The sequence below is a fragment of the Salvelinus alpinus genome, chromosome 23 (genome assembly GCF_045679555.1).
Source record: "Salvelinus alpinus chromosome 23, SLU_Salpinus.1, whole genome shotgun sequence".
NCBI classification, from domain to species: Eukaryota; Metazoa; Chordata; class Actinopteri; order Salmoniformes; family Salmonidae; genus Salvelinus; species Salvelinus alpinus.
In genome coordinates, this window is record NC_092108.1 from 44,752,944 (window position 1) to 44,767,551 (window position 14,608).

Consider the following 14,608-nt stretch of genomic DNA (forward strand, 5'->3'; position numbering starts at 1 on the left):
TGTGGGAAATCGAAAACTCCTCATGGTGAAGATGGCGTTGGAGGAGTGGAGGCACTGGTTAGAGGGGGCAGAACATCCATTCATAATGTGGACTGATCACAAGAACCTGGAATATCTCCGCACCGCCAAGCGCCTCAACTCTAGGAAAGCTTGATGAGCCCTGCTATTCACTCGGTTCAACTTTACCACCTCCTACCGTCCAGGGTCCAAGAATGGGAAGCCTGATGCGCTCTCAAGCCTCTATAGCCCCGAAAACCGTCGGATCCCCGAGACCATCCTCCCTATCTCTTGTCTAGCGGCCACAATCTGGGGTATAGAGAACCAGGTCCGTGAGGCCCGGCTAACCGGATGTTTGTCTTGGACTCTGCCTGTCCAAATAAATGTCACCAGAAAACAGCTTAAACAAATGCAAATGCAGCTACTGTTGTTACTCTGGCTGCACTGTTTGACGTCGACTGTAAATTACCCTTAGTTGACTAGCTAGCAAGCAAGCAAGCAACGGATAACAACGTTGACGGCCTGTACGGCAATGGAACATTTAGAATGAACGACTGGGTCGCGTCCATAGATACAGAACAAAAAGACTGAATGACTGGGTCCCGTCTCTAGCAACAAACTGATAGAACACACGACCAACCGGCTTGGGTAGCAACCCTAGATTTGTGTCGAGACTTCGTCTCGGGCCAAACACTCGTGCCAATGTATTCTCCAAACACCGGCTTCTCGGGCATTTTCACTTAATTGTGTTGACAGCTGGGCTGACCGAAGGCCTGGCATTCAACTCACAGTCGTTGATATCGTTTCCACGGTAACATGCCTTTACATGACGTGATAAAACTTTGAGTTGCAAGCTACTTTGGTAGCAAGGTGTTTTAGAACTAGTGTCTCATGAAACACATTCCAGACACTGATACGTCTTGCTAAATTGGCATAACTGTGATATGACAGAGAAATATCAGCTAGCTAGATACCCACATCTGGCTAGCCTATCAAATCAAATCCAATCAAATTGTATTTGTCACATGCGCACGAATACAATCTTACCGTGAATTGCTTACTTACAAGCCCTTAACTCTATTTCTTGAACTGTCACGCCCTGACCATAGAGGGCTATTTATTCTCTATGTTGGTTGGGGCGTGACAGTGTCTAGGGTGGGTCATCTAGGTGAATTGTATTTCTATGGTGGCCTGATATGGTTCCCAATCAGAGGCAGCTGGTTATCGTTGTCTCTGATTGGGGATCATATTTAGGTAGCTATTTCCTCATTGTGTTTCGTGGGATCTTGTCTACAGATAGTTGCCGGTGTGCACACCAGTAGCTTCACGTTTCGGTTGTTCTTGTGCTTTATTGTTTTGTTTGGTGAGTTTCAATTTATTTAAATATGTGGAACTCTACGCACGCTGCGCCTTGGTCCAATCATTACGGCGATCGTGACATGAACTGCATTGTTGGTTAACAATTGTAAAAACAAATCTAATATAAGTAACAAAATAAAATAACAATAACGAGGTTGTATAATTCTGTTGTTTTTCTGTTTAAAAAAGTGTGACTTTGAGAACAAAACCGGAAAAAACGTAAACCTGTGAATTTCGGGCTCAGTTTATCTGTTTCAATAATAGGCCTAATATTAGCCTACTTGCACAGTACATCTTGGGTTAGCCTGAATGTGAAAGACCAATATAGGATTGATATAACTTTTCACACAAGGGCGCTTTTCCTTTGCCGGGTGGCCTGTTTGGAAACGTTTTGGCAAAATTAGTGTATACCCACTTCTCTAAGCTATGCTGATGACGCTTAGCTGTATGTCTCCACAAACACTGACACTGCCAATGCTACTGCACTCCTGGTCAGCTGCCTGCAGGACATCAAAGTGTGGAGGCACTTGAGTTTCCTGCAGTTAAACTGCAAAGACAGAGGTCGTCCTGATTGTCAGTCGCACCATCATAACTAAAACAGCTACAGCCTCAATATGGGCGGTGTCAAGGTCCTCCCCTGAGGTTCGCAACCTGGGTGTGATATTTGACAGTCAGCTCTCCTTTGTGGTCCACATCAAGAGTGTGACCAATGTCAAATTTTTCCATCTACGTAACATTCCCAGGTTATGGTCTATGCCATCACAACTGCAGCTGGGCAACTCAATCAATCACTCAACTCAATACCACTGCTGGCTTGCTTCTGAAGCTAAGCAGGGTTGGTCCTGGTCAGTCCCTGGATGGGAGACCAGGTGCTGCTGGAAGTGGTGTTGGAGGGCCAGTAGGAGGCACTCTTTCCTCTGGTCTAAACAAAGATCCCAATGCCCCAGGGCAGTGATTGGGGACACTGCTCTGTGTAGGGTGCCGTCTTTCGGATGGGACGTTAAACGGGTGTCCTGACTCTCTGAGGTCATTAAAGATCCCATGGCACTTATCGTAAGAGTAGGGGTGTTAACCCCGGTGTCCTGGCTAAATTCCCAATCTGGCCCTCAACCATCACGGTCACCTAATAATCCCCAGTTTACAATTGGCTCATTCATCCCCCTCCTCTCCCCTGTAACTATTCCCCAGGTCGTTGCTGCAAATGAGAACGTGTTCTCAGTCAACTTACCTGGTAAAATAACGGTAAAATAAAATTAAAAAAATCACGCCTTTATTTCATTCCGTCTGCACTATTGTAACACCCTTTTATGGTGGCGCATCTGTCAAGTGCCTAAACAGGCTACAATATGTACAGAACTCTGTTGCATGTGACCTCACCCACACGTCCCCCGCGAGCACATCACTCCAGTGCTGTTCAACATCCGCTGGCTCCCCATATGCTCACCCATCAACTACAAAATCCTGGTTCACACCTAACAAGCTATCCACAACTCTGGACCCAAGTACCTGTCTGACCTCCTTCTACCCTCCTGCCCAGCACCGCACCCTTCACTCCTCTAGGTCTGTCTCCCTACAGCAGCCCCGCAGCAGGCTAAAAACTATGGGTGACAGAGCTTTCAGTTGCACGGCTCCGCGGCTGTCGAACGCACTTCCAGATACTATTAGGGCTGCAGAGTCTATGTTCTCCTTTAAGGCATACCTCAAGACCGTGCTGTTCAGAAACGCTTTCAATGACCTATGCTAATTCTGTTCTTCAGTCCACCCGGATCTGACGACGCCTGTATATAACTTTGTTGTCTGTGTTCTATGTTCTGTGTTTCTGATTGTTTTAATTATTATTAAGAATTATTATTATTAAAAAATATATAGATAATTATTATTAAAATAAATGAGTGCCTTGGGTGTGAGAAAAGCGCTTATCAAATTAAATGAATTATTATTGCCAACTGCTGTGATTGGCCATGAAGATTATTGAAGATGATCCTGCAGCCTCGGATCAAAGTCATTCCACAGTGGTGAATGGGCTTCAGTGGGCCTTGGGGGCCTATTGACCTACTCATAAATACTACTGTACCCTGACAGCATGACAAGGAGAGAAAAGACATTACAAGGAGAGACGTTACACAACAACACCAAGTAAGCAGAGATGGGTTAGGGCTTATATTTGTATTGCATTTAGACCAAAGACCTAAATCCAGGAAATGTACAGAAATCGATCTCCAAGTGAATGTTTATTTGGCATCATGCAACCAGTGTAATAAAAAATGGTGTAAATGCAAAAATCACATGTTTTTTTGTGAGAGCACCTTTGTAGAAGAGCATAACTAAGACACATTATCAAATATGCTTGATGAAATGACAAAAGACCTGAAAAACATATAAACATTTCAATTTAAACTAACCAAACACAAAATATGCTAGATACACACACAATAGAGTTTCATAACACTCGGGGCTCAGTCCTGAAGACCAAGGGCTAAGGGGTTTGTGGGTCCAAGAAAAAAAAGAGCCTTTTCTAAAATAATCTCCTGCAATTCTGTCATTTTACATGACTGGAAACAACACTCTTTTTTTAATACCACACAAATGACAAGCCACTCTGACATTGACATACTGAGATCAATTAAACAAACGACCCATGTCTTCAACGCAACCAATATCATAGACCAATGAAAATCCTTTTAGATCAAAACACTTTGTTTAGAATATCTACCTCAGTGCAATTGCTGACCTTATGTAGATATTCTAAACAACGAGTTTTGTTAAACTTCCAAGCGTAACAGTTCCATGTAGAATGAACCATCCTTTATATTTGAAGCTTTGGCTGTGTTTGCTTCAGGATGTACGGTATGTAACAAAGCAGTTGTACACGAGAGGGCTTGTTAAACAACTTTTTTAGCATGTCTGTGCAGCGGTCATAGGTATAGCACGAGGAGGAGCAGAGTACCGTAGATCAGCACAACCTCGAGTGTACAATTGCTTTTCTACAACAGGTTACCAATTCAATAAAACACGTTATTTTTGATGTATTCGTAGGCTACTCATTTCGTCCCTCAATGAAAATATAGGCCTAGTCCAGACATCTATAGTTGCAAAACAACTGTGGGAACGCACAGTTACCGGGAACGTACCGGGAACGCACTGCTACCTAGTCATGCAGGTAGCGCAGGTTAGCCGTCAGCTCGTCCACTTTCCCCTTCAAGGATTGGGCGTTGATTGGCAGAGTAGTCGGCAAGGGAAGTTTATTCCTCGTGGCTTTCCATCACCACCGCATCCCACCGCATTTCCCTTGTTTGCGTGGTCATAGCTGAGTCTACTTGTGCTCGCAAATATACTTAAAAGTATTAGGATCAGTCCGTAGCTCCACGACGTAATTGCTATGATTAAACACTGACGATCAAGTACAGTTGATAAAACATCACATGAAAACAATAAAAAGACGCCAACAGCTGCGGGTTAGTTACCACTTTATTACTATACTAAATAAGCAATGTTGTTATGTTCAGTGTACAAACTGAACATGAACAGGAATGACATTTACTCTAACCGGTGGTCTGAAAGAACTACCTGAAAGCCACACTTCAAATAAGCCACGGCTTCAATGTTCTGATAGGCTGCCACCTTTACAATATGTTATTATAAAGGGGGGGGGGGGGGGGATGGAACCCCTCCATCACAAAAAGGTTCCGGTTTGAAAATGTACACAGGGGTTCCTCAAGGAATTGGAAAGGTTCCAACAGTGTGGCAATTTTTAGAACCCCAAAAAGGTTCTTCCAGGCACCTTTACTTCTATGAGTGTATAGCGTCAAAATACGGCTAAAAGTAGAATGTTGATATCAATGATGCATCCATAGCTCTGTCTATTAAATTTGAGAGTGGTTACATTTATCCAGGCACATCCCTCAGCTTTTTACCAAAACAGAGCTGGGGTGACCGCTTTGTTATGGTTTCAATTAAGGACTCTGGCTTTAACGACATACTGTAATTATGTCAGTCTGAATTACATATTTTATGTCAGTCTGAATGACAGTGTTATGAAGTCAAGTATATTTCCTGTGTCATTAACCACACCAATCAAGCTGCTGTCTGAACACCCCCATATGGAGGTAATGAGTAGTCTCTCTGGTCAGCTATGTATGTTGGACTTGGTACCAGACATGGGTTAAAATATTATTAGACAGTTTCAAAAAACTTAATTGAGCTTGTCTGGTAAAATCGAACTGCTTGAATAGTCCCAAAAGTGCAAACCCTGCCATCTGGCAGTCCAGGCATCCTCTACCACTCAGCTAAAGTATTTTCAAAGAAAACCAATGCCATTTGAACCAAGGTCTGTTGGACACCATGTGGTGACCTGACGTGGTAGTGTATTACCCTGCATACAGCCTCAGTCAGTGCAAAATGAACCCTTACTTTGATGGGATTTGAACAATGATGGGATAATAGTCATATTGTAATGTCTTCATAATGGGGTGTTCTTTCGGACATACTCCAACCACACAGTCCCTTAGAAACATGGCTGACGGCCGAGGACAAGGTGATCACGCACAAAAACAATTCAAACCGCTCCACATCCGTACCCGGAGTGAGGGTAGCACTTTATTTTACAGTACAGAAAAGAACAAGGTATCGTTATGGCGATTTCACATGAATAACATGTGCATGACTTATTTGGGATTCATTAAAACAAGCACTACTAAGCACCATTCAATACCAGGTAGTTACAAAGGGTGGTGAGTTCTTGAAGAAAATACCAGAAAGTACCTGTTGTTAGCAAACAAACTCCTATTAAATAATAGTGGAAACAGTACCATAAAATAAAGTGCTACCGAACAGTGACCTACACGACCTGTCAGTCAATCTCCTTAGCCCCTCCTCCCGATAGTAATTTACCCAACTCTTGTTCCGGCCCCTGGCAATGTTCAATAGGGTTTCCTGCAGACGCGGCAGCGACTGATGACATTCTCTAGAAGACGCCCCTTCACAGTCTGGGGCACAGGCTTACTGCAGGGGAGGAGATCAAAGAAGAGGAGTTTAGTGTGGTGTGTAGGTAAGGCCAGAAAGAATCTGGAGAGGCAGAATGACCTCAACTACCCTAAAAGTATTAGAATGATCCTAAACACGGTCACAAAAACATAAATAACTAGTTGATAAAAAAGACAATGCTGTACAGGCATTGAGAAGAAAACATCCCCGTATGTGGCCATACATATTGCTAATTCAAATCAAGCTTTATTTATACAGCATATTTCAGACATGGAACGCAACACAATCTGCTTTCACAGGACAAAAACGAGTGAAAACAATGAAAATAAAAACAGAAATATTTACTACGCAGCGAACATAAGAGGATAAAAAAGCAAAAAAGAAGAACAATAAAAACGGAACGACTAAAAAGCACTCTACCGAAAAGCAAAGCTAAAAAAGAGCACTCAAAATAAAGCTTGATTTGAACAGTGTAGTATTGTATACAGTGAAAAGAAATTGGTGGCTAAACGCTAATCACCATTCGCGGTGATTAGCGCTCCCTATATCCCTAAATAACGCTCCCTATATCTTCTGTGCATTTTTATTTTTTAACTACACCACTGATCGTATTGTATAGACACTGAATCGATCTCTGATGTGATGACTCTAACCTGAACATGCGATCCGGGTCGAGCGAGGCCAGCCAGTAGCTGTAGGAGTCTGGGAAGTAGTTGCAGGTTCCCCGGCCGTGGCACTCGATGAAGGGAACCTGGCGGAAGTGTTCCAGGCACGAGCCTGGGGAGACTAGCGCCTGCCCCGAACCCTCAGCACCCGCACCCGTTTGCTGGGAAGAACAGAGAGGAGGAGCAATGGGGTATGGAAAGGAGAGGAGTATAGAGAACAAGCAGAGATGAGGAGAAAGGGACAGAGGAAAGAGATGACACGATGAAGGGCCGGATGGAGAAGAAGAAGTGAGGAGGAGAGGAGTATAGAGAACAAGCAGAGATGAGGAGAAAGGGACAGAGGAAAGAGATGACACGATGAAGGGCCGGATGGAGAAGAAGAAGTGAGGAGGAGAGGAGTATAGAGAACAAGCAGAGATGAGGAGAAAGGGACAGAGGAAAGAGATGACACGATGAAGGGCCGGATGGGGAAGAATAAGTGAGGAGGAGAGGAGTATAGAGAACAAGCAGAGATGAGGAGAAAGGGACAGAGGAAAGAGATGACACGATGAAGGGCCGGATGGGGAAGAATAAGTGAGGAGGAGAGGAGTATAGAGAACAAGCAGAGATGAGGAGAAAGGGACAGAGGAAAGAGATGACACGATGAAGGGCCGGATGGGGAAGAAGAAGTGAGGAGGAGAGAAGTATAGAGAAGGTAGAGTAAGTTACACTGAGTTTTGAATTATGTCACCATGGAGTGTGCAACGACATGCTCCTACTATGATGTTTCATTTGCAGCGTTATCATTCATAGCATTATCATTCAACCACAAATCCAGATGTGCAAAGCTGATACAGACATACCCAAGACGGCTCAAAGCTGTAATCGCCGTCAAAGGTGCTTCTACAAAGTATTGACTCAGGGGTGTGAATATTTATGTAAATGTGTATTTATGTATTTCATTTTCAATAAATGTGCAAACATTTCAACAAATATGATTTCACCTTGTCATTATGGGGTTGTGTGTGTAGATGGGTGAGAGACAAATAATGATTTAATCTGTTTTGAATTCAGGCTGTAACACAACAAAGTGTTGAATAAGTCAAGTGGTATGGATACTTTCTGAAGGCACTGCAGGTACAGATATCAAACAGTATATCGATACGGAGCAGGTTGTTACCATGACAAAGGAGTATCCAGTCCAGAGGGATTCCCAGTCACGAGGACAGTCTGGGGTCTGGGTGGTCTGGCTGTGGATGGCGATGGCATTGGAGCTGCCCTCACACACTGAACACCTAAATCACACACCACCAACAAGTGTAGCGTAGCATCATTTCTGTGTAACATGTTCAAATGTGTTCCAAAATAACAAATGCAAACTGTAGAGACCCTGTATTTTAGTAGCCTGCAAGAATGTGTGTGTGTGTGTGTGTAAGCGTGCATGTGTGTGTGTGTGTGTGTGTGTGTGTCTGTCCCTCCCTCCTCCCAGGGCTGTGTACCTGCTGATGTAGCTCCCGATCTCATCTCCTCTGATTAGGTCCATGCTGCGCGGCATGGACTTCTCCGTCGACAGCCAATAGGAGTAGTCGTTGCGGGCGGCGTAGCGACAGGTGTGGTCCGTGTCACAGAACAGGAAGGGCATGGTGGAGAAACGAGGTAGGCAGCTGCCCATGGAGCCTGGGGGGGGGCAGTGGTGAGGTCATCAAAGAGAGACAATGTCAAATGAACAGGAAAAGTAAGAGTGCTGAGTTAACATCACAATTTTTAGAAACTCATTTGCTCAATCCCAAATCGAACTGTACCCTCTAGATCTGAGATGATTGGATGCGTTAGGTATTAACCAATATGCTATTTTACACACTGCCTTTTGATATGCTTTGTAAGAATTTCACCATATTGCTAACTTACACCTATTCATGGTTTGCATGTTATATCACAATATTGTTCTGAACTTTCGTTTCGGACTGATGCCCGACTGAGCATCCTACTCAATGCATCGTCTATGAGCGCTAATGAAGATTTCATCAGAATCTTGGCTTGGAAATACAATGAGATTCAAAAGGAGGCAAAACAATGAGTAGGAAAACTTCCTAGTATAGCCTTTTTTTTCTTCTTTTTTTTACAAACTTTCCTAGCTAATGACAACATTATCATCTGTCTAAAGTCAATTTGACAACATGATAACGCTGCGTCCTACTAAAATATATGACTACTTTCGCAATGTCATTGTATTTCCAGGCACCATAGTGTAATTTAGACACTCCGCCCAGAATGACTGGGCTTATCGTGACTTTAGAGTGCCACTGTTGTGCCGCTGGTAGAGGCCAGCTTGAGAACGTTCAGACCGACGGCATGACGCGCCCGAGTGACGGAGGTGCAACCTATGAATACAACCGCTCTGCGTTTGGTGAGTTTTTTTTTGTGTTGAGCAGTGTGTGTGTGTGCCTCATTAGTATTAATGTGTGTCTCCATGCTGTTTACCTAGGTCTTGTCCGTGGGCTCTCTCATTGCCATTGATGAAGAGCAGAGAGTATCCAGAGTAGATGAGGGTGGTACCTCTGGGGCAGTCAGGCACTCTGATCGTCTGGCTGTGTCGGGCCAGCAGGAAACTGTCAGCCAGGCCTGCCGTGCTGGAGCCCCACGGGCCACGAGAACCCTTCTGACCCGGAGACCCCTGGTAGCCCACCGGCCCTGCCAGAGCAAAAACACTTAGATAAAATACATGTTTTCCAACTGTTCGCCTCATGTTCAACAAGATCACCGCAACACACATTTATATAAATACCTGTCCGTCCTGGTGATCCCTTGTCTCCCTTGCGTCCAGGGAACCCAGGCAGGCCTGGAGGGCTGTGTCCATGCTGACCCTTAGGGCCTGTGGGGCCTGGCAGTGAGAGGGAAAACTCGATTTTGGCAAGCAATTTAGTTAGCCAAAGCTAAAGTAGGAGCTATTGAGACCCATTGTGCTAATGTTAGCATGCCAGTCAACACAAGCTAAGACATGGCATAGGTTGCATTCACTCTTTCCCCATAGACTATTCCATTAGTAAGAAAGAATAGGACGTTTGGTTGAAGTGAATCATGGTTGGCCTGACCATGTGGCTTGTAGTTGCAGATGATAAAAGGATACCGAACCTGCAAATCCTGGCCGTCCTGGCGGCCCACTTGGACCTGGAAATCCTTGGTTCCCAGGGTGACCAAGTGGGCCTGGATCCCCTTGATAGAATCTCACTTGTCCAGACACGTCAAGCCCTGGACGACCTGTAGATGTGCATGAAAAAAACCTTTGATTGAACCACTAGAGAACAAATTCTGCTCAAGATTCCGTTTAGAGTTAGGATGCGTTGACGAATTGAATATTGACCCAATGGTTTTCAGTGTTGAATTTTCAGTGTTAAATGTTGAGTTGTTAGTGTTAAATGTTAAATATTGACCTGGTGGTCCTGGCCGGCCTTTGGCCCCATTTGGTCCTTTCGTGCCGGGGTTATAACTATGATCACCCGTCTCACCTAAAACAACACAGTTCATCAAGAGACACTGAATCACCAACTGCACCACACACACAGTTGGGTAAGGATACTTTCGAAATGTAATACAAGCACATGTTACAAGCACATGTCCAAAATTGTAATCAGTAACTTAACGTTTGGATTACCCAAACTCAGTAACTTAATCAAATTCCTTTTTGGATTACTTTTCCCTTAAGAGGCATTAGAAGAAGGCCAAAACGATCCATCAAACACATTTGGTGTCATCATTGTGGTATCAGACTTGTGTTCAAAATATCTCAATTGAAACAAACCAAACACATTTCCTACACGCACATCACACACTATCTAGCATGTCATAACTAAAAAACCTAGGGATGACATTTCGATGGCTGCAACACATGGCACACATTAACAGGAGGCACAGTCATTTTTCCAGAGCATGTCACCTTACTAGGGAAAACTCTTTGCCCTAGAACTAGAACCCATTTCTTCATGGTCAGGATAAACTCCTGGCCACACTCAATACTACGGTGTAATGACAGATTTGTCTTTGTAAATAAAAAATGACAATGCAGAGGATTGTTGTCGATGCAATAAGATTACCGGGGATTCCTGGGGGTCCAGGGTGACCTGGGTCACCTATTGGTCCTGGAGGTCCAGGGATGGCTCCTGGTCCCTAGAGGGTAGAAAGCAATTCAAGCAATAATCCAATACTTCAAATTATACATATAATTACTTATAACACCTATTTTTTCCAACGTTCAAGGGATATTCCAAAACGTAAACAACATTTAGTTGGTTTTGTACTCTTCAATGGAGTGACTCACCCATGGCCCTGGAAGCCCTGGGTACCCTCTGGGCCCGTCGAAGCCTCTGCCCCCTGCAGAGCCTGTGTCTCCCATGTCCCCTTTATATCCATAACCTCCAGACCCTGGCTGTCCCCGTGGACCCCGTTGCCCTGCAGACAGAAATTATTTCAGTCAGAGGCATGTTTTGGTAGAGCAGCATTCAGGGCCGGTGGGAATAAGGGAGAGGTTGAGTTAGAGTCAGAGATAGAGTTTGACTTACTAAGTCATAACTATTGAGTTTTGGTTAGTCAGGAGGAATAAGAGTTTGAATGAGTGAGTTAAAAACTAACCAATAGTATGAGTGAATCAGAGACAGTTGTTCATAATGAGTCTGAACCTAGTCATTGACTAAGAAGCACTTAATTCTCTATACTGTCCAGAAGTAGGCTTAATCTGTGTCTGGGAATCCGGCCTATAGACTACAGGCCCACAGAGTCAAGGATAGAGATTGAATTTGATTCAAGGGTAGAGTTTGTGCCAGCACAACTGACACAGTTTCAATTAGATTCAGGTATAGAGCTAATCAGTGACAGAGTTGGTGTTCAAAGCCACAAAGAACAGTGCGTCCTCACCAGGGCTTCCAGGTCTGCCGTGAGGACCAGTGTCTCCTTTCAGCCCTTTGAGACAAACGGCTCGGTGCCCTGGCTCACCACGAGGACCTTGGGGTCCTTCAATGCCTTGGTCTCCAGTAAACCCTGGGAGCCCCAAAACATTGGGGCCAGGAAAACCCACATCTCCATTTGGACCTATAGGGAAACAGAAAACAAACCATTTTAGCCAGTTACACCAATTTTAGCCATGAACGGAGCCGGTAATAACTTATCACAGAACCAATTCTAATTAATAACACGAGTTTAGCCGATAACAATCCAATGTCGAGCCAGTGGTACATGGCTGAAGGTATAGGAATGATGTCATCAGTCTGAGACTCACCTGGCTGTCCATTCTCTCCACGTAGGCCAGGAGTCGACCCCACAATCACTAGAGAGAGCACAGAGGATATATTATATCCCCAAAATGTCAAATTATTGGGGCAAGAAGCATAGATATAAACACAACGCAAGTAGAAGTCAAGGTGTCTGTCTTACATGTCTCTCCCTTCTGACCAGCAGGTCCAGGAATGCCATCGCGACCCTGGTTACCTTTAGGACCACAGGGACCAGGAGGGCCAGGTACCCCTGGTTGTCCTATGAAAGAAGATATGGTCAGACACCCCAAAAACATATATACACATACTGTATTTTCATTGATATACAGTATTTCCTGAATAAACCTTGGTGATGTTCTGACCTGGAGCTCCATTTGATGGAGTGGGTCCTGGGGGGCCTGGAGGACCATCGGTACCTGGTGGCCCTGCAGGACCTAGGGGTCCTGGATCACAGAAAGAAAGATGGAAAGAAAGAAAACATCATCCTCATGATCATCTATCATAACTATCATTACTAGTATTTCAGTGGTAGTAACCATGATGTCCATGATGTCCTGGGTCTCCTTTGGCTCCAGTGGGCCCTTGGGAGCCTGGACGACCTGCGCAACCAGGAGAGCCTCTCTCTCCCTTGGAACCATGGCTGTTACACAAGGCTGGCTCGCCCTAAAGAAAAGGTGGAAGGAAGGGAGAGAGAAAGAGAAAAAGAGACAGAGAAGGGTGTTATCAGAGCCAGGTAACAGTCACCTTGGTGTTTAAATGGTATCTGTAGTTTTACAGTATTGTGTTGCACAGTGGCAGTGATTTAAATTGCTGGGAATAGACTGTGGTTCTGTTTGTTGAACACACCTTTTGTCCAGGTGGTCCTAGGCGGCCTGGTTGAGCATAACTGGGCTCTCCTTTAGTTCCTTTAGGCCCGTATGGACCGGGTCTACCGTCTTGTCCCAGGCCTCCATGGTAACCCAGAACTCCCTTTATTCCATGGGGACCTAAGAGATCACATCGACACAACTCAATAAGAACAGTAAGAACATAATCAATTGTCTTTTAATTCATTTGAACCATTTTCAGTATGACATCATAAGCTGGTATGCGATGCAGTATGCCAAGCATTCAAGGATACTTTTTGTTGTGATTGTGTGTGTGAGTGAGTGTGTGTGTGCGTGCGTACACATCTGTGAGTGTGTGTGTCATTGTGTGTGTGTGTGTGTGTGTGTGTGTGTGTGTGTGTGTGTGTGTGTGTGTGTGTGTGTGTGTGTGTGTGTGTGTGTGTGTGTGTGTGTGTGTGTGTGTGTGTGTGTGTGTGTGTGTATATATGTGTTAGTTACCTGGTAAACCCATGCTCCCAATATCTCCCCTGGGTCCAGATGGGCCTGGTCCTCCTACTGAATATAGGTCATCGGCTCCACGATCACCTGGGGGACCTAACATACACACGTCATTAGTGTCCATGCAAAAAAATAATAATTTAACTCTCGAAATCTGACATACTCTTGTTATAAATCATACTAAAACAGTTACTACTATTACTACTACTGCTGAAGTCACTACCAATGAAATGACTACTGCAGTCATTACCACTTCCACTGCACATGTTGTTTAACCCCACTGACATTTATAAATAGTTTAAATATTCCAAGACAAGCAAGCACACACATTTTATTTAGAAAATGTCCTTTTCTATTTTTGAGGAGAAAGGTATTAATGGGTTAAGTGCACACTGCACAGTCATCCTTCTACTTTTGCATGTCTGTGATGATCCTTAGGATGAGCTGCATTTGGTTACAGTATGAAGTAAGGACACAGGTGTGTTGTGTCACTGGGTTTGTTCAGCCCATCATCCGCAGGGTTGGACAACTGCCGTGTATCAGTGGTTCCTAATAGCCAATGGGTGGTAGGGCTTCTGCAGGGCCGACTCCTAACATTGAGGAATGCTTTGCTAGAAAGCATCAAAAGTGCATCATCTGCATAATCGCCTTATCGGGTTGGAATATGATTTATTATGAATTTGTTATCATCAATATGTTTTACCACTGGTATCAGCAGTGTGATTTATTCGTCTTAAGTCATTCTTAAGATTATTAAGCTAATTTTAAAATATATATATTTTTTAAATGTCCCCCTGAAATGTATCCGGTTAAACTCGGTTCATGTACTTTATGGTTCCGGTGTGTTCGTTAGTATATAGTATAGCTGAACTCTGTGTGAACTCTTGTTGATGGTTCTGACTTCTGAAAATCAGGTTCCGGACAATTACCACTCCCACTTTATCCTTGATCGATAGAGCGACTATTGCCTTGATTGATAGCGTGCTGCTTCTTGTGCTGAGTCTACATACAGGAGGTTGAGTGTGTGTCTGTAATG

At 44.2% G+C, this 14,608-nt stretch overlaps 1 protein-coding gene across 2 annotated transcripts in view; it reads right to left on the bottom strand.

The window, feature by feature from the left end:
• Positions 1-4,806: 4,806 nt before the first annotated feature.
• The window catches only part of LOC139551119 (collagen alpha-3(IV) chain-like), a 69,015-nt gene continuing 59,213 nt past the window's right edge, over positions 4,807-14,608 (bottom strand). For both annotated transcript variants that reach the window (XM_071362523.1, XM_071362522.1), the window contains exons 36-52: positions 13,573-13,668; positions 13,094-13,233; positions 12,784-12,910; positions 12,610-12,690; positions 12,408-12,506; positions 12,253-12,300; positions 11,892-12,065; positions 11,299-11,429; positions 11,075-11,147; positions 10,415-10,489; positions 10,116-10,241; positions 9,769-9,864; positions 9,465-9,674; positions 8,483-8,660; positions 8,164-8,278; positions 6,993-7,165; positions 4,807-6,357 (exon numbers count right to left, since the gene is read on the bottom strand). In XM_071362523.1, coding sequence (XP_071218624.1) covers positions 6,276-6,357; positions 6,993-7,165; positions 8,164-8,278; positions 8,483-8,660; positions 9,465-9,674; positions 9,769-9,864; positions 10,116-10,241; positions 10,415-10,489; positions 11,075-11,147; positions 11,299-11,429; positions 11,892-12,065; positions 12,253-12,300; positions 12,408-12,506; positions 12,610-12,690; positions 12,784-12,910; positions 13,094-13,233; positions 13,573-13,668 — 2,024 coding nt within the window. In that variant the 3' untranslated portion in view covers positions 4,807-6,275. The remainder of the gene's footprint in view (positions 6,358-6,992; positions 7,166-8,163; positions 8,279-8,482; positions 8,661-9,464; positions 9,675-9,768; positions 9,865-10,115; positions 10,242-10,414; positions 10,490-11,074; positions 11,148-11,298; positions 11,430-11,891; positions 12,066-12,252; positions 12,301-12,407; positions 12,507-12,609; positions 12,691-12,783; positions 12,911-13,093; positions 13,234-13,572; positions 13,669-14,608) is intronic.